This window comes from Sorex fumeus, unplaced genomic scaffold (genome assembly GCF_029834395.1).
Source record: "Sorex fumeus unplaced genomic scaffold, SorFum_2.1 ptg000233l, whole genome shotgun sequence".
Classification (NCBI taxonomy): domain Eukaryota; kingdom Metazoa; phylum Chordata; class Mammalia; order Eulipotyphla; family Soricidae; genus Sorex; species Sorex fumeus.
The window spans coordinates 1,570,636-1,588,356 of NW_026606290.1; the positions used below are offsets into that span (position 1 = coordinate 1,570,636).

At 55.1% G+C, this 17,721-nt stretch overlaps 1 protein-coding gene across 1 annotated transcript in view; it reads left to right on the top strand.

Moving 5' to 3' along the window:
* GARNL3 (GTPase activating Rap/RanGAP domain like 3) overlaps positions 1–17,721 on the top strand; it is a 150,800-nt gene that overhangs the window by 109,873 nt on the left and 23,206 nt on the right. The window contains 11 exon segments of the mRNA XM_056108856.1: positions 1,035–1,061; positions 4,258–4,333; positions 5,099–5,197; positions 6,008–6,111; positions 7,736–7,844; positions 9,920–9,965; positions 11,011–11,117; positions 12,917–13,032; positions 14,452–14,556; positions 15,572–15,646; positions 16,642–16,753. Of these exon segments, the coding sequence (XP_055964831.1) occupies positions 1,035–1,061; positions 4,258–4,333; positions 5,099–5,197; positions 6,008–6,111; positions 7,736–7,844; positions 9,920–9,965; positions 11,011–11,117; positions 12,917–13,032; positions 14,452–14,556; positions 15,572–15,646; positions 16,642–16,753 (976 nt within the window).

Consider the following 17,721-nt stretch of genomic DNA (forward strand, 5'->3'; position numbering starts at 1 on the left):
GCGTCCCGTTCCCACACCATACGGTCCCCCGAGCATTGCTGGGTGTGGCCCTAGAGACCCCTGAGCAGCGCCAGCATGGCCCTGGTGGTCCGCAGCAGCGCAGAACCTAGGACACCACAGTCTGGTTAGCCAAAGGATTGTAGAGATGGGCTCCAGCCCCCAAGAGCACCACTTGGGATAGACCCCCAAAGGGAACACAGGATAAAAAAAAAAATTAGGGTCATAATCGAGGTAAAGGTTTCTTAGGAAAATGTGAGACCAACTTCTGTCTCACAGTTGAAGTCCGTTTAACTTTGAAACATCAACCCTCAGTCCTCACCACTGATGCGTCGGTTCTGTGTCAACGTGGATGCGCAGAGCTAGGCGTGCCAAGGAGGGCTCCCCAAGGCGCCTCGAGCAGGGTGGTGCTTTGAGGGAGCCTGTCCCTCACGAGGGGGTTCGCCTGCTTGCCCTGAGGTGAAGCAGATGACTTCCAGCTTAACTTCCCTCTTAGCACTCCCATAAATTTCGCTTTTAATATAATGTTTAAATGTCATGTGTACCCTGCCTCAGTTTCAGAAGGAAACAAAGGAAGAGAAAGTGAGTGTGTGTGTCTGTGTGTGTGTGTGTGTTTGTGTCTGGATTTTAAGCAAGCTCAGGCCAGACTGTGCTCTAAGGTAATTCTCCATAGCAGACTTTAAAGTGCATTCGAATTGTTTGCACACAGTCTCCAGCTGAACTTTATTTTTCCCTTTGTACCATTTCATCATTTGTAATCCTTTTCCTGCTTGAGCCAAATGCGCCCCACAGGACTCTCCAAAGTCACCAGATTCTTTCCACAAGCCTCTAGAACTAGGATTTTTTTAAGCACTTCCAGGGAATCCTCCTCCACCACCACCACCACCACCACCACTACCACCCCCCCCAAAAAATAAATAAACAAACAAACTGGTGTCCACATTAGTAAAATGAAGCTTGGCTTTTCAGAGTCCAGGTAACATGGTCATCTCCGCCCCGGTGAAACCTGGCCTTAACATGTTCCCTTTGTTTGACAGGACTTGCTGGTTCTGGAGGAGCAAGAGGTAAGTGTTTTGGAGAGTACTGGGGTGCTGCCCTGCTCTGCCCGCGGGCATCTCCTGTGCTCAGACCTGCCCGCTGGGCACAAAGTCTGTCTCTGCCTCTGGTAACTTCTGCTGTGGTGTCTGGGTTTCATTCCCACAGTGGATATTCGTTTTGTAAGCAGCTAACGGTGAAGGTAGAAAAATAATCAGGTTCCTTAAATCTGTTTGAACAAATGCCAGTTCTCCCCTCGGGATCAGAGCCAGCAAGAGCGTTTGCTTCTCATTCATTTAGAGAAAGGGGGTTGCAATAGGACAGTCGCCCTCCCTCTACAGAACATCAGTCGGAAAACACATGCATTTTTCTGGTGTTTCGAGTCCCCACTGCCTGCCTTTAAAAAACTGGGACTTTGGGGCTGGAGTGATAGCATAGCAGGTAGGGCATTTGCCTTGCACGCGACCGACCCGAGTTTGATTCCCAGCATTCCATATGGTCCCCTGAGCACTGCCAGGAGTAATTTCTGAGTGCAGAGCCAGGAGTGACCCCTGAGCATAGCCGGGTGTGACCCAAAAAGAAAAAAAAAAGGGGGGGGGGGACTGTCTGAGTTATAACCGAAGTAAGGAGCTTTCCAAACTAACACCCCCAGGCTCCTGAGTAAATACTTTTTTTATTTTTTGCCACCGCGCCTCTCGGTGAACGGCTGTGCCATTCTGCTGTTCAGGTCCAACCTGGAAAAAGCTGTTGCGGCACTATTAGATCACCCACCATTCCTGTTGATGATGCTTTGAAGTATCTCCCCCAGGGATGGAGCGATAGTACCATGGGTCTTGCATGCCGCCAACCCAGGTTCGATCCCCGGCATCTCGTATGGTCCCTTGAACCTGCCAGGAGTGATTCCTAAGTGCAGAGCCAGGAGTAACCCCTGAACATCGCCGGGCATGGCCCCCAAAAAACAAAAACAATATCTCCCCCAGGAACCGGAGAGATGCAGTAGGTAGGGCACTTGCCTTGCACGCAGACGATCCAGGTTCAATCCCTTGCACCCCATCGGGTCCCCTGAGCCCTGCCAGGTGTGACCCTGGTGCAAAGCCAGGAGTAAGTCCTAAGTACCACCGGGTATTATTCCAAAACATACCCAGTGTAGCCCCAAACCAAAAAATAAAGTGTTTAGTGGGACCAGAGAGATACCACAATGAGTAAGGCACTGACTTACACAGGTCAACACCAGTTCTTTTTTTTTTTCCCCCGGTTTGATTTTATTTTAATGAAGTAGTTCACAGTAATTTACCATGTCCAGTATTCCAACACCAGCCCCACCATAATACTTTCCTGCCACCTTTACTTACCCACCCCACCCCCCAAGACTGTCATGTGAAGTGGAGTATAAAAACTCGCACGACAGCTTTTGCGGCTGCGCACGCCAGGGATTCTGAGATTCTGGACCAGGGTAATACAACTTGTGGCTCTCTTGTGAGAGGTATTTGTCAGTCTCTGGGTCATGGCCGTTAATGAGTTCAAACGGCAACGGAGGTGGTTTGTGGGTGTGGCCGCCAGGCTCCGGGAAGACTGGGATATGGGTGGAGGTCGCCCATTCCTGACTCCTGGAGAAGCCTGGTGGGAGGTCACAAAAGCCACATGCCTGGGGTTTTCAGCAGATTCATTCCCGTGCCCGTAGGTCTTGACTTGAGCCTGTGGAGATCAGCCGTGAGTGTGGTGACTATTGGCTTCTGGGGGCTTTTGGCTGCCTACCCCCCTTCCCAAATCCAGTTTGAACCCCAGCATCACATAGGGTCCTCTGAGCACCTGAGCAAAGAGCCAGGAGTGAGCCCCGAGCACTGCCCATTGTGACTCCAAAACAAAAGGAAAACAAAATTCTGAGGCTCCCAAACATATCTGACTTCCCACCCCATTTTCAGAAAAAAAGATCAATTACTACTCCCTGGAACTCTCTTTACACACCACTCCCCTGGAGGGGGCCAGTGTCCCCTTTGGGGGATGGTTTCATCCACTTTGGGAAACACTGCCAAGACCCCTGCATCTGGAGCCGAGTCCTCCCAGATCCAGCGCTCCTGCTGCTTGACTTTCTTCCTTGACCTCTGACCTCCGACCCAGCAGCCAAGACCTGTGCTCCCTCTTTACCTTCTGCTTCCTGAAGAATCCCCAGCTGGTGTTGGATCAGTCTTGGCAAGTGTGATTCTCTACCGTCCTCAAGATTATTCTGTTACGAATTACTTTGGGCATGTCCCTCCCCCCCCCCCCCAATAAAAGCATAGAGAATAATAATATAGTGAAGGCTTATAAGCCCTCTCGCTTAAGAAAATAAAACACGGAACTGGAGCAATAGCACAGAGGGGAGGGTGTTTGCCTTGCACGCGGCCAACCCAGGTTCGATTCCCGGCATCCCATATTGGTCCCCTGTGCACTGCCAGGAGTGATTCCTGAGTGCAGAGCCAGGAGTAACCCCTGAGCATTGCCAGGTGTGATCCAAGAAACAAAACAACAAAAAGAAAACACAACAAAACGAGACCTGTCAAGTTGAGCCATGGTCACGTGCCCCCCCCCATTCCCCATCTCCCAGTTAGACCCCGGAGTCTGGCATTTGGGGTTTTGCCTTAACGCCGTGTCCCGTCAACCCAGAGGACTGGCAGACAGAGCACTTCAGTGAGGTCCTTCTTGATTGTTCTTGCTCCCCATGTCTGGCAGGTGACTCCTTGGGATTAAAAGTCTTTAGAAATTGAGGCAAATGAGTTCTTAGAACAAATTGCTCGCAGCTTTCACTGCTGATACTGAGCCACTGTTCCAGAAAGTGAGCTGAGGGCACATTGCCTTAGGCTCTGAGCTCGGTGCTTTTCTCTGCCTGCGGGGCTAGAGCTGCTGTGAGCTGGTGTCAGTCCCCTCGAGTGCCCAAGGCCATTTATTAGGAGCAGGATTTTGCTGTGACCTTCCAGTCAGTCCACGGTGGCCTGCAGCACCGTTAGTCTTGAAATCAGAATGAACTCCCACTGGTACGAGTGTCGAAGCCCGTTTTGGTGTGTGTTGGGTAAGCCCGGAAATCCTGGAGGGATGGTCACTGCTGATACTGGGACCAAGGGGAAGAAACAACTCCCCAAACAGTCCCTCTGCCACTGCCACTCTGCCCGGTTAACCTGCAGCGAATCACAAAACTGCATTTGCCGCGGGTGAGAGTGAGTCTAACACTCGCTCTTGTCTTACTGGCAGGGCTCCGTGAATTTCAAGTTTGGGGTGCTTTTTGCCAAAGACGGGCAGCTCACCGATGATGAGATGTTCAGCAATGGTGAGTGTGGGGGCCCGCCACCCCCCAGACCTCACCTCTGCAGGATCCAAACCCCTCCCGCCCTCCAGCAAGCCATGCGGAACTGCCCCGAGGTGGGGAGGGGCTTTGGTCCAAAGAAACGGCTGGAGGGCTTGAGAGATAGCACACGGCCTATCCAGGTTCGATTCCCGGCATCCCATAGGGTCCCCTGAGCACCATCAGGGAGTAACTCCTGAGTGTTCATGAGCCAGGAGTAACCCCTGTGCATCACCGGGTGTGACCCAATAAGCAAAAAAAAAAAAAAAAAAGGCTGGTCTTCCTGTGAAATCTAGGGGAAGTTAGGGTGCGTGTCAGCAGGGCCACTGTCACCCGGCTTCACTCAGTGATGGTGACCGTCCCAGCCACTTGGCAGCCAGAGGTGTTGTCCAGTGGGGCAGTGGGGAAAGTGTCTGGGGCTTGGGCCTCAGGCCCTGCAGTGGGCAAGCTCCTCTGCACGCTGTGTGACCCGGAGAATCTTTTCCCAGGAAGACCTGTTCTTTACTAAGGAGCAGGAATGGTGTTTGCATTTTGCATAAGGTGCCCTGGCCTGCAGCTCTGGCCAGGGCGCAGAGCCAGAGCTTCTGACAGTAATTTTGCCTGTCTCGGGATTCCCCTGCCAGGGGCCTGACACAGACAAGGCATGGCTCCCCCCAAGGGCCCTCCGCAAAGCACCCTGAACTCACCCCGGCAGGCAGGGTTGGCGCCCCTGCCCCCACCCCCACGTTCATCCCTCGATTCTTCCTACAGAAATCGGAAGCGACGCTTTCCAAAAGTTCTTACATCTCCTGGGTGACACGATCACTCTAAAGGGCTGGACAGGCTACCGCGGCGGTCTGGACACCAAAAGTAAGTCTCGCCCCCCAGGGGGGTGGAGTGGGGAGGGGAGGGCTGGTCTGGAGGCACAAAGAGAAGAGGGCCGTGAGATCTGGGTCAGAGTGCCCACTCGCCAACCCTCGACCCGGGTTGGATCTCCCGCATCCCATATGGTCCCACGAGCACTAGCAGGAGTAATTCCTGGTTCTTAGGGGTAGCCTGTGATCATCGCCAGGGTGTGACCAAAAAAATGCTGACGAGAACTGGGATCCTGTCTGCCTCGTTTCCAAGAGAGTTTTGCGGGTCCATGCAGCCAGCCCGGCCAACCCGGGTTCAATTCCTCCACCCCTCTTGGATAGCCCGGCAAGCTACCGAGAGTATCTCGCCCGCACGGCAGAGCCTGGCAAGCTCCCCGTGACATATTCGATATGCCAAACACAGTAACAAGTCTCACGATGGAGACGTTACTGGGCCCGCTCAAGCAAATCGATGAGCAATGGGAGGACAGTGCTAAGTGCAATGCTTCTGTTGATGTTCGGGCAAGTCTTCTGCATGTAAAGTCTATCCTGTGTGACCGGCAGCCGCTAGAAGACAAAGAATGGCATGTTCTCTTTGGTTTTTGTCCAAACTTCCTGTCGCCTCCTCCTCTCCGAGGAAGGGCGTGAGTTGGCCACATAGTTTGCCAGGACAGGTGGGCGACGCCTCTCCCTGCGCCCGGCCCCCCTCAGTTGGAGCATGATCCCCCTCGGATGGATGTTCCAGAACAGTCTTCCAGCAGTGCGCGGTGCAAGCCCCTACCTGGCCCGCCCGGTCCCCGCCCACGATGCGTCTCTCGTTCTCCAGATGCCACCACAGGGACCCACTCAGTTTACACCGTGTTCCAGGGCCACGAGATCATGTTCCACGTCTCCACCATGTTGCCATACTCCAAAGAGAACAAACAGCAGGTACGTGTGCCCCCTCCCCCGCCCTGGGGGACCCAGCGAGTCCTGAGACGGGGGTCTGAACGTGGAGACAGTGGGCAGGTCCGAGAGGTTGCAGCACGCTAGACCTGCGTGCCCGCTCAGGCGCAGTGGGGCCGTCTGTGCATGAACTCTCAGCCAGGCTGGGGAGGAGCCGTCTGCATGTTGGTGTCCCCTGAGAGAGGAAGGTGGCCCCGGGCCCGTGTGCACGTGTGTGTGGGTCGGCGCAGGTGCGAGTGGGGACCAGACTCCCCGAGACTGCACCCCTAGCTGTGCCCTTTCCTTGGTCGAGCCTCGTGAGTGTCTCGTGTCTTGTCAGAACGACACTGCCTGGGCCCGAAGGCAGGAGCTCAGACACTGGGGCTGTGGGGGACCGAGAGTCTTCCGGTCCCCGTGGGAGCATCTGTGTGGGATCTGCCTTCTGGGGAGCAGCTGGAGAACCACTGCCTCCAGGACAAGCAGCTCTGGGGTGGCAGCAGAGAGGCCTCCTGGGCCCGGGATCACCGCCCTGATCCCTTCCACGTCCCTGACCACTCCTGTGCGGAGTTCCAGGCACACAGGAAGCACATGACACTGAAGACACCCTGTGAGAGAAGCTCCAAGGCTTTTTTTGAGCACCTAAGTGTTTGTTATTTTTTTTACTTTTTGGGTCACACCTGGTGGTGCTCAGGGGTTCCTCCTGACTCTGGAATTACTCCTGATGGTGCTCAGGGGACCATATGGGATGCTGGGAATTGAACCCGGGCCAGCCGCATGCAAGGCAAACCCCCTCCCCACTGTACTATGACTCCAGCCCCGAGCACCCAAACTTCTTATTTCAGGAAGACCCCGCAGCCTGAAAGGGCCCAGAACTCGTCATGGGCTCCAGCGTGGGGCTGCATGAGGACAGAGGGTGGTCTGGGGACACGGCGGCGAGGGGAGCCTGTGGCTGTCTCGCAGGCAGCAGAAATCACTGGTTTGAAGCTTGTTCTGGCTCTTGAAGCCGAACTCTGGGGAAGGGCAGCTGCGGGATGTGCCGGCCCGGGGAGAGGGCACAGGAAGTGGGTCAGCCCAAGGTGCAAGAGACAGGAGCACCTCCCTGGCCCAAAAGCCAAAATAAAATATTGGCCGAAGTGTACCTGTTCGAGCCTAGGGAGAACACTGCAGGTGATGCTCTTGCCTTGCATGCGGCCAACCTAGTTCACATCCCTGGCACCCTGTATGGTCCCTCGAGCCCTGCCAGGAGTGATCCTCAAGTGCAGAGACCAGGGTCAGCCCTGAGCACCGTAGGGCGGAGCCCATAAGCCAGAAAAGAAAGCCAAGGGTCCCTGCTGGTACTTGTTTGAGCCCCACCCAGGGGGGTTTGATGCAATAATCCTTGTCCCCTTGCTTGAGGGACGTCCTCCTGGCCAGGAGATGGAGTGAGGGTGGAGTGGCCAGGACCGTGAGGGGCGACAGGAGGGGAGGAGGCGTCTGTGCAGGGTGGGGTGGGGGGTAGGTCACTGAGACCAGTCTGGGAGAGGAGGGACCCCCGCTTCCCGGTGCAGGGGCATTGGGTGGTGGGCTCTCACGCTGTGACTTGCCAGCTGGGAGGGACCTTCTTGGAGACGAGCTCTGTGCTTTCATGCAGGTGGAAAGGAAGCGCCACATTGGGAACGACATCGTGACCATCGTGTTCCAGGAGGGGCCGGAGCCTTCCCCCGCCTTCAAGCCTTCCATGATCCGCTCCCACTTCACACGTATCCTGGGCCCGTGGGGACCCTGCCCCGGCTTAGTCCACCCTCACTCACCCCACCCCCACCCTGCCCCCAGCCGCCGTCCGATCTAAAAGGACCCTCCAAGGACCCACAGTTTGTCATGGGCTTGGTTTACAGTCCGGGTTCCTAGATCCCTCCCCATGACCCCTACTGTTGTTCTTTTTTTCCTCCCCTCTTCCTTGTTGGACTTGTGTGTGGATACTCGACGAGTTGTGAAATACCTTCCCATTCCTTAGAGGGCTCCTGGAGGAAGGGAACCCTCCCAGCTGTAAGAGATGAATGAAAGGCAGGGATGAGAGGGGGCGTGGGCCTATACTTGCATGATGATGGTTTTGCTCAAGAATGCCTTGCTTCATTCCCTGGGAGGTAGGACTCCTGTCTGCCCTTTCTGCCTCCATTTTTTTTTTAATTGAATCACCATGAGATACAGTTATAAGCTTTCATGTTTGAGTTTCAATCATACAGTGATCAAACACCCATTCCTCCACCAGTGCACATTCTCCACCACCAGTGTCCCCAGTATACCTCCCCTTTCCAACCCTCCCCCTGCCTCCATGGCAGAAAATTTTCCCCATTACTCTCTCTCTACTTAAGAGCATTATGGTTTGCAACACAGATACTGAGAGGTTGTCACATTTGGTCCTTTATCTACTTTCAGCACACATCTCCCATCCCGAACGATCCCTCCAAAACAAAACAAAACAAAACAAAAACAAACAAGGGGCTGGAGCAGTAGCACAGCAGGTAGGGCATTGGCCTTGCACGCAGCCGACCTGGGTTCAATTCCCAGCATCCCATATGGTCCCCCGAGCACCGCCAGGAGTAATTCCTGAGTGCATGAGCCAGGAGTAACCCCTGTGCATCGCCAGGTGTGACCCAAAAAGAAAAAAAAAAAAAGATCCCTCCAGCCCTCTTTGTCTTAGTGATCCCTTCTCTATCCCAGCTGCCTTCACCTTCTCCCCCAGCTCATAAGACAGGCTGCCAACTATGGGCAGTATTCCTGGCCCTTGTGTCTACTGTCCTTGGGGGTCAGTCTCATATTATGTTATTTCATACTCCACAAATGTGTTCCTGCCTCGCTCTTGTAGGACAGGCAGGATGCAGACGGGAAGGGCGGGGGGGGGGGGGGGGCTTCGTTTTGTTTCCCCCCAGTGATTGAGAAGTCATTGTGATTCTGAGAATTTCTTTTTTTTTTTTGTTCTTTGTTTTCGTTTGGGGCTACATCTGGTGATGCTTAGGGGTGACTCCTGGTTCTGCACTCAGGAACCACTCCCGGCAGTGCTCAAGGGACTCTATGGGGTGCCGCAGATCAAACCCAGGTCAGCCGTGTGCAAGGCAGGTGCCCGACCTGCTGTGCTATCTCTGGCCAACTCTGAGGGTTTCTTATAGTCATAAGTTTCAGATTTGGGGCACGGCCCCTTTACTTCTGGGAAGGGACATGAGCATTCAAGTGCCAGTTTTTCTACACAGACTCTAGAAAGGACCCCTTTGGGGACACTGATGTTGCGTTAGCTAAGAAACCAAGCTGGATGCGGGTAGCAGACTCAAACTCATCAGCCTGGCAGCAGGCAGAGCAGGTTCTTGTCAGAGAGAGCCCCCAGCTGGCTTGGGTGGTGTGGGTTTGCTCTGTCCCAACTAGACGAAGAGAGAAGGAAGGCATACAGAAGAATCATTTCATTTTTTTGTTTTGTTTTGTTTTGTTTTGTTTTTTGGTTTTGGGGTCACACCTGGCGATGCATAGGGGTTACAGCTCTTCACTCAGGAATTACTCCTGGCCATGCTTGGGGGACCATATGGGATGCTGGAAATCGAACCCCGATCGACTGCGTGCAAGACAAACGCCTTACCCATTGTGCTATCACTCCAGCCCCTCATTTCATTGTTTTTCTTTTCAAAATGGGTGAGATGGAATCTGACTCATTCCTGTTGGGGTCTGGTTTGCATTTCCCAGCCAGACAGTCGCTCCTCGTTGCTCTGAGCTCCTTGGCTCTGTAAGTGCCCAGGTTGCCAGCTGTGAGCAGCTGGTCGTGGGTCACTTTCCTTGACCGTCACCACAGATATTTTTGCCTTAGTGAGGTATGATCAGCAAAATGACAATTACAGGTAGGTAATTTCCCCTCCATTGCTTGTTTCCTTTTGCATTTGGCACCTATGTTATTAAGACTTTGGCATGTCCTCCCCTTCTAGAACTTTCTTAAAGACCACCAACTCTTGGGACCGGAGCGATAGTCCAGCGGGGAGGGTGTTTGCCTTGCACGTGGGCAACCCAGGTTCAATCCCCAGCATCCCTTAGGGTCCCCCAAGGAATGCCAGAGGTAATTCCTGAGTGCAGAACCAGGAGCAACCACCAACTCTTGGGGTGAAAGTGTGTCCCTGATGTTGCACTGAGCAATGGACATGAGGTTTGGGGATTAGTTTGGAATTGTATTGTTCTTCTTCACAAGGGGGATAGATGTGATCAGGTGGGTCTCCCCTTTCATCCTTGCTCATGTTTCCCCCCCACCCCCATTCTCAAACCTCCTACAACTGCCAGTAAAAAGATTGCAAAGAGCAGAAACTCAGCCAGGCCCATGGGTGGCCATCCTGGCTAGGTCACGTAATAATTTTAGGGTTTTGCTAAAAAAGAATTTCCCTTCCAGGACCTCGGGCCTAATCTGTTGGGCGAATGTGATGTTGCTTCTTTGGTGGGGTTAGAATGGATGATTGGTGGAGGCCCCGGCCGCATTCCTGGCATGCCTGCCCCTAGCAGTGTGGCCTCAATGATGGAGGGACCAGGAAATCTGAGCCTCTGGCCTCCACCTCCGGGGGCTGCAGGGTGGCGAGGCTCTGGCAACCCAGAGGGAACATGAACCCCCTAACACATCCCCGAGGCAGCTGCGCCCCATTCAGAGCCAACCTTGGGTGCCCTTGGACGAAAGGCTAGTACAGCCATCTTTTTTTTTTCTTTTTTCTTTTTTTTTTGAGATTTCACACCTGGCGATGCACAGGAGTTACTCCTGGCTCTGCACTCAGGAATTTATCCTGGTGGTGCTCAGGGGACCCTATGGGCTGCTGGGAATCGAACCTGGGTCGGCCGCGTGCAAGGCAAATGCCCTACCCACTGCACTGTAGCTTCAGCCCCAGTCATGGCTGTCTTGTCTCCACCTAGGCTGAAAATCTTCTCTGAAGAGAGCGTGCCCCTCTTCGGCCCGCCCTTGCCATCTCCGCCGGTGTTTACAGACCACCAGGAATTCAGGGACTTTTTGCTAGTGAAACGTGAGTTTCTGCTTCGGAAATGCTCCCGCTATTTTTCTCCATCGTCATCCCCCTCCGGAACTGCAGGAGTCCCGGGCGCTTCCCGTTCAGCTCCTTCTCAGGAAGGCTGTCTTGTTTCCCCGTGGTGGGCTGGGGCTTCTCCTGTGAGCCCACCTACCCTTACCCTACCCTGCCCACCGGCCTTGAAGTGTGTCACCCTCTGGCTGTTTCCCGAGGCCTGGCATTTACCTTTTTGCCCCTCATTCCGTATGGCCCTTGTGAGTCTCTGTTGGCTCAGGGTGCTTTTGTTAGAGAGGGGGGTATGGTGACATCCTAAGGGCTAAGGAGGGTTGTGGGGACGTGGGGGGTGTGGTGTGAATGACAGCTGGCTTGCACTCTCTGGTTTAGTCCCACTGGTAATGCCCGAAGGCTTAGCCCTGACAGGAGCCCCGCCCTTCCCAGAGCATCCCTTGGAAAAGTAAAGGCCTTCACTGGTGTGTCCTCTACCTACCTGGAGTCTGTAGGTCCGGCCCTAAGCACCATCATTAGGAGCAGTCAGTACTGCAGGCCACTGCTGTGAGCTGGTGTGATCTCTTCCTCTCAAGGACAGGGCAGAGCTCACAGACTCAGGTGCTAGGGAGGTTGTCATAGATTTAATCTCACGAGCCGAGAGATAGTGCAGCGGGTGTGGCACTGCTTTGCATGTGGCAGACTCAGGCTCGAGCCCTTCAGCGCCCATGTGGTCCCCTGAGCCCCATCAGGAGTGATCCCCAGCTACAGAAAGAGTCAGGAGTAAGCCCTGAGTACAGCCAGGTATGTCTCCCTTCCCTGCTCCCCCCGCCCCCCAAAACAAAATCCACATATCTTTAATCTTATTGAATAGCATTCTGGTGTTTTGGCCCCTTGTTTGACAGAAGGGTGGATGGATGGATGGATGGACAGACAGACGGATGGATGGATGAGTACAAAGAGATGAATGGTAATGAATAAATGGGTGTGTGGATAGATGGGAGGTTGGGTGGATGGGAGGGTGGGTGGATGGATGGGAGGGTGGATGGATGGATGGGTGGATGGATGGATGGATGGATGGGTGGGTGGATGGATGGATGGGTGGATGGATGGATGGGTGGGTGGATGGGTGGATGGGAGGATGGGTGGATTGATGGGAGGGTGGATGGATGGATGAATGGATGGATGGATGGATGGGTGGATGGATGGATGGATGGGAGGGTGGGTGGATGGATGGATGATGGATGGGTGGATGGGTGGATAGGAGGGTGGATGGGTGGATAGGTGGATAGATGAATAAATGGAAGGGTAGATGGGTATATGGATGGGTGGTAGATGGATGAATGGTAAGGTGGATGGGTGGGTGGATGGATGAATGGGAGGGTGGATGGATGGATGATGGATGGGTGGATGGGAGGGTGGATGGTGGGTGACTAGATGAGTAGATGGATGAATGGTTTGGTGGGTGATGGGTGAATGCATGGGTGTGTGTATGCACAGGTGAGTGAATTGGTGATTGAGTGGATAGGTAGATAAATGGGTGGAATAATGGACGGGGCCCATTAAAGTCTTTAAGTTATTAGACAGGCCCTGAGCTCAGGAAGCTCCAGTGCAAGAGGAAAGATAAGAACAGACGTGCCCCTGGGCTGTAGGATGAGCTTGCGCAGAGAAATGAAGAATTTTGAACTTCCTTCCATGAGGGACGGGAGCCAATAGGGATGCCAGAGTTGGGGGTGGGGAACATTTCCTGAGGTCTCCACCCAGAGGTCTGTTAGCATTTGTTGTTCACTTGGTAACTTGATTTGTTTCAGTAATTAATGGTGAAAAAGCCACTCTGGAAACCCCAACCTTTGCCCAGAAGCGTCGGCGGACACTGGACATGCTGATTCGCTCTTTGCACCAGGACCTGATGCCAGACTTGCATAAGGTAACCGGGTCCCGTCCCGGGCCTCGGGCCTCCTCAGGGGGCAGGTTAGGACAGCCAGAGTCACCGTGATTCTTGCTGTCACGCGTCCTGTGGTCACCCTGGGCCGCCTTCCCCTCCCTGTTGCCACGCAAAGGAGGGATGGTGCCCGTCCATGGGCAGGAACGGGACTGGCCTGCAGCCGCGGTCTGTGGAGGAGGGTGAGGTCAGGACCTGAGAGTCAGTCAGGGGACCCAGGAGCACTGGAGAGGCCGTTTGTGGAGTGAATGACCTTGGTGGCTGTGCAGCTTCTCGGGCCCCACAGCAGTGGACAGGCAGAGGGGCTCGGGGCCAGCTCACCCCATCCTGAGGCACTGAAACAAGCGTCCTCAGGTCCCAGCCACGGTGCTTCCCAGGCTGCAGTTGGCCCTCACTGAGGCCAGCGGCCAGCTCAGGGAGTCCACGTGCACAGGGGTCTCTGGAGGCCCCCAAGTCTGTGTAAGCTCCCCAGAGGTGGCCTCAGCACAGGAAGCACCCCCAGGTGTACGGAGAAAGCCCCTTCAGAGCGGGAGAGATGCCCCCGGAAACCAAGCCCCACAGTCTGCAGCCGCCCACATCTAGAAGCAGCTTTGCGGGTTGGCTTTGCGGGTCCGGGGGACGAGGGTGACCTCCCCTTAGCACTGACCAGCACAGCATCCTCGAAGTCCGTCTCCTGCTGGGGGCACCTCCCTCCTCTCTGCCAGGGACATCCCTGGGCCTCAGCCAGCGCATCGCTGCCTGGAGTGACATTCCCCAACCTCACGGAAGCCAGCAAGGTTCACCCTGCTCAGTGCTCTAAACCCACATCCCCCAAAGGGCATCATGGGCCAGTCATGACACGGCACCAGCAGGCAAGGGACCTTGTAAGTCACATCCCCCAATCGAACAGAGTAGCGATCGCCCAGTTAAGACCAGTCAGATGTGTGTGCCCAGTTCCCCGATCTAGTCCAGATGAGCAGTGCTGGCAGTGACTGAGAGGGTACAAAGTGCCCTGCCCGCAGCCCCTTGAGTTATGCTCCTGACACACCCAGGTGACAGATATCCACCACCCAGAGACACTGGGACTCAGAAAAGTACCTGGAGGGCCACAGCGGTGCCCAACTCCAGGGGCTCCGGTTCACAGAGAATTCAGGGTCCCGGGGGGCGTCCCTCTGAGATTGCCCACCTAGAGCCGTGAGATCAGGAACCCGGGTCGCAGTAGGAGGCGGGGGGGGCAGCTCAGACTGTCAAAGTCGGGGCTCCCAGCCCTGCACCCCCTCACAGCCGTGCCTCCACGGTGCCAGGAGAGCGGACATGCGCAGACGTCCTTTGGGCGTGGGTCTGTCCAGGGGACGAGGGTGGCCTCCCCTCAGCAGAGATGAAGCAGAGCTGCGCCTGGACCCCTCCCTTGTCTTCTGTCTCCAGAACATGCTGAACCGGCGGTCCTTCAGCGACGTCCTGCCCGAGTCCCCCAAGTCAGCACGGAAGAAAGAAGAGGCCCGCCAGGCAGAGTTCGTCAGAGTGGGCCAGGTGGGTTTACGCAGGACCTTTCTTTTTTTTTTCTTCTTTTTTTCTGCTCTTTGTGTCACACCCAGTGATGCTCAGGGGTTACTCCTGGCTCTGCACTCAGAAATTACTCCTGGCGGGGGACCATATGGGATGCCAGGGACTGAACCCTGGTCAGCTATTGCACGGTCACGGTCCTCCCGTTATTCCTCGATTTGCTAGAGCGGGCCCAGTAACGTCTCCATCATGAGACTTGTTGTTACTGTGTTTGGAATATCGAATACGTCGCAGGTAGCTTGCCAGGCTTTGCCGTGCGGGCGAGATACTCCCGGGCTCTCCGAGAGGGGCGGAGGAATCGAACTCGGGTTGACCATATTGGCCGCTTGCAAGGCAAATGCCTTATGCACTGTGCTATCGCTCCAGCCCCTATGCTGGGACCTTTCTTGGGCAATAAATGTGAATCCCTGATCGGGACGGCATGAAGGTGCTGGCCTTGTGCAAGGCCAACCTGGATTCATCCCCGGCACCCCATACGGTCCCCTGAGCCCCACTGTGGCCCATCAAAAACCTAAACAAAACCAAAAAAGTCGTGTGTCCCATCAGACAAGTGTGGACCTTCCTGTCAGAGCCTCCTGCCATTTTCCTCACGCCAGTGAGGCCCCCACAGGGGACTTTTAGTGACCTCACAGGGACATGGCATGGGGGTAGTTCTCTAACCTGTGAGAGAGGAAACTGCTGACCGGAAGAAGAACTTCCCTGGACAGCCCCACTCTTGGGTGTCCACACCACTTACAGCCTGCTTGGGGGGCATTTCTGTGGTGGGGATCCCCCACTAGGAACATCACGAACACACGTCTTGGGGGGCGCGGAGAGTCAGAGCTTCAGTCCTCACCTTCCAGAATAGGCAGGGGAGGAAGCTGACCCTTCAGCCCGAGATCACTCCCATCCCGTCAGAGTCACAGAAGGGAACGACAGTCCTCGCGGCTGCTTTCTGAGGGCCGTCTGCTGACAGCCTTTAGTGAGGCCTCTCCTCTCTCAGGCCCTGAAGCTGAAGTCCATCGTCAGAGGGGACGCACCGTCGAACCTGGCCGCCTCTGGCGTCTGTAAAAGAGAGGTGAGTGGGCGAGAGTTGCCCTGGCTCTGCCCTCCGTGAGGGTCCTTAGGATGTGTGGTGGAAGGGAGGGCTGTGGACGGGGGCGTCCTCCAGGGACGCCCCTTCTGGAGCTGGGGAGACCCCATGAGAGCCAACACTGACTGCGGCCCCTGGGGCTTCCTGCATGCGCATGGCATCCACACCTGATACCCGCACCCAACCTGGCCCTGCCCCCAGCCATGGCACCCCACCCAGACTCTCGGGCATATATACTTCCAATGTCGACGGAGCACCCAGGCCAGGACAGGCCCTGGGGGTGGACGCACCTCGCCAGAGCTCAGCGCTACCCGGCCCAAGTGCCTCTACAGTGTTAGGACCTGGCCACTTGTGTGGCCCCGGGCTGAGTTGTTTTCTAACCAGCAGCCAAAGTCCGGACTTGTATATAAATTAACGCGAACAGTCCTGCTGTTGTGAACTACTGTGAATTCTCCAGAAATCGGCCCCAGTTGCTCCAGCTTCCAGCTGGTAGCATGTTTGCCTAGAAAATATGCCCTGTGCTTCGATCCACCCAAGGGACTTTATTACCCTAGAGAAAGAGGTTGTGGGGGTGTTCGCTCTTTTCCTATTGCACCCATATTTAAAAGGTGAATTTTTTTTCCTCTTTTAAGGAGGGTAACTGGGGGTTCATAGAAGTGGTTTCCATGGTAGAGCACCCACCTTGCATGCACTTGGCCCTGGGTTTCATTTCTAGCACCATATGATCCCCCCCCCAACTCGGCCTCCTGGAGTAGCCCTGGTGACCCCCTGCACCCCCGGAAGTAGCCCTTCCAAGAAAAGAGAAGGGCGGAGAACTGGTAGCCTGGTGGGTAGCTGCGGTACTGTGACTATCACAATAGATAAGAATGATAGTATCCAACACGGGGGACAGGGAACACAGCAGGCAACCAGGCAGCCCGCCTGGCACCGGCGTGGTGGGGGCCGCCCCCGGGGGGCACTCACTTCCCGTTGCCTTGCAGCCTTGGGAACCTCAATGCTTCTGCAGCGACTTCCCCCACGAGGCCGTGTGCGCCGACCCCTGGGGCTCTGCCCTGCTGGTCTCCACGGACGCGGGTGTCCTGCTAGTGGACGGTCAGTGAGTAGCCTTGTCTGTGTGACTATTGTGGTTCTAAGGTCAACCCGGGGAGAATGTGGGGTCAGTGGCAAGGCCAGCCCAGTTTGCGGCCTAGTTCCTGAGCTAACCTGGCTTTCCCCAGGAAGAGAAGGGAAGTTTTCGGAACTAGCCAAGATGTGCCCTCCCAGGGCTGGAGTGATAGCACAGCAGGTAGGGTGTTTGCCTTGCAGGCGGCCGACCCAGGTTCCATCCCCGGCATCCCATAAGGTCCCCTAAGCACTGCCAGGAGTAATTCCTGAGTGCAGAGCCAGGCGTCAGCCCTGAGCATCGCTGGGTGTAACACACACATACACACACATACATACACACAAAAAGCAAAAACAAACACTAACAAAAAGAAAGATGTGGACTCCTAATTATCATTATCTCTCATCAGTCTGAGGGACGCGTGGAAAGAATCTGTATTTCCACCCATGCCCGCCATGAGTCCAGCATTTGGCTGAAATCTACAGTTCTCTCTGTCTCTCTCCAAACCACATGACCCAGATGGCCGTGTTTCCTGGATACAGAAACAGAATGCTATTTATTGAACACAAGCCGCTTTCTGCCTCTGTAAACCAAAGCCGGGTAACTCGGCCTTCCTGGGGACCATCCACCCCGCCTGCCGTTGGACAGGATGAGCAGGAGGGCTGGTGAGCTGGTAGCCAGCCCTCCTCTGGTTAACACAGTGACTTTGCCTCAGTTCCCGTGAGCACTGTGCGCACCGACCAAACACCCTCCCCCTGCTTACGACCTCTACTCCCTCCTACGCCCCTTTCTCAACACAGTTTATGGACCAGACTTTTGTTTGTTTGTTTGTATTTTATTTTGGGCTGGAGCAATAGCACAGTGGGTAGGGCATTTGCCTTGCACGCAGCCAGCCCGGCCGAGCCAGGTTCAATTCCTCCGCCCCTCTCGAGAGCCCGGCAAGCTACCGAGAGTATCT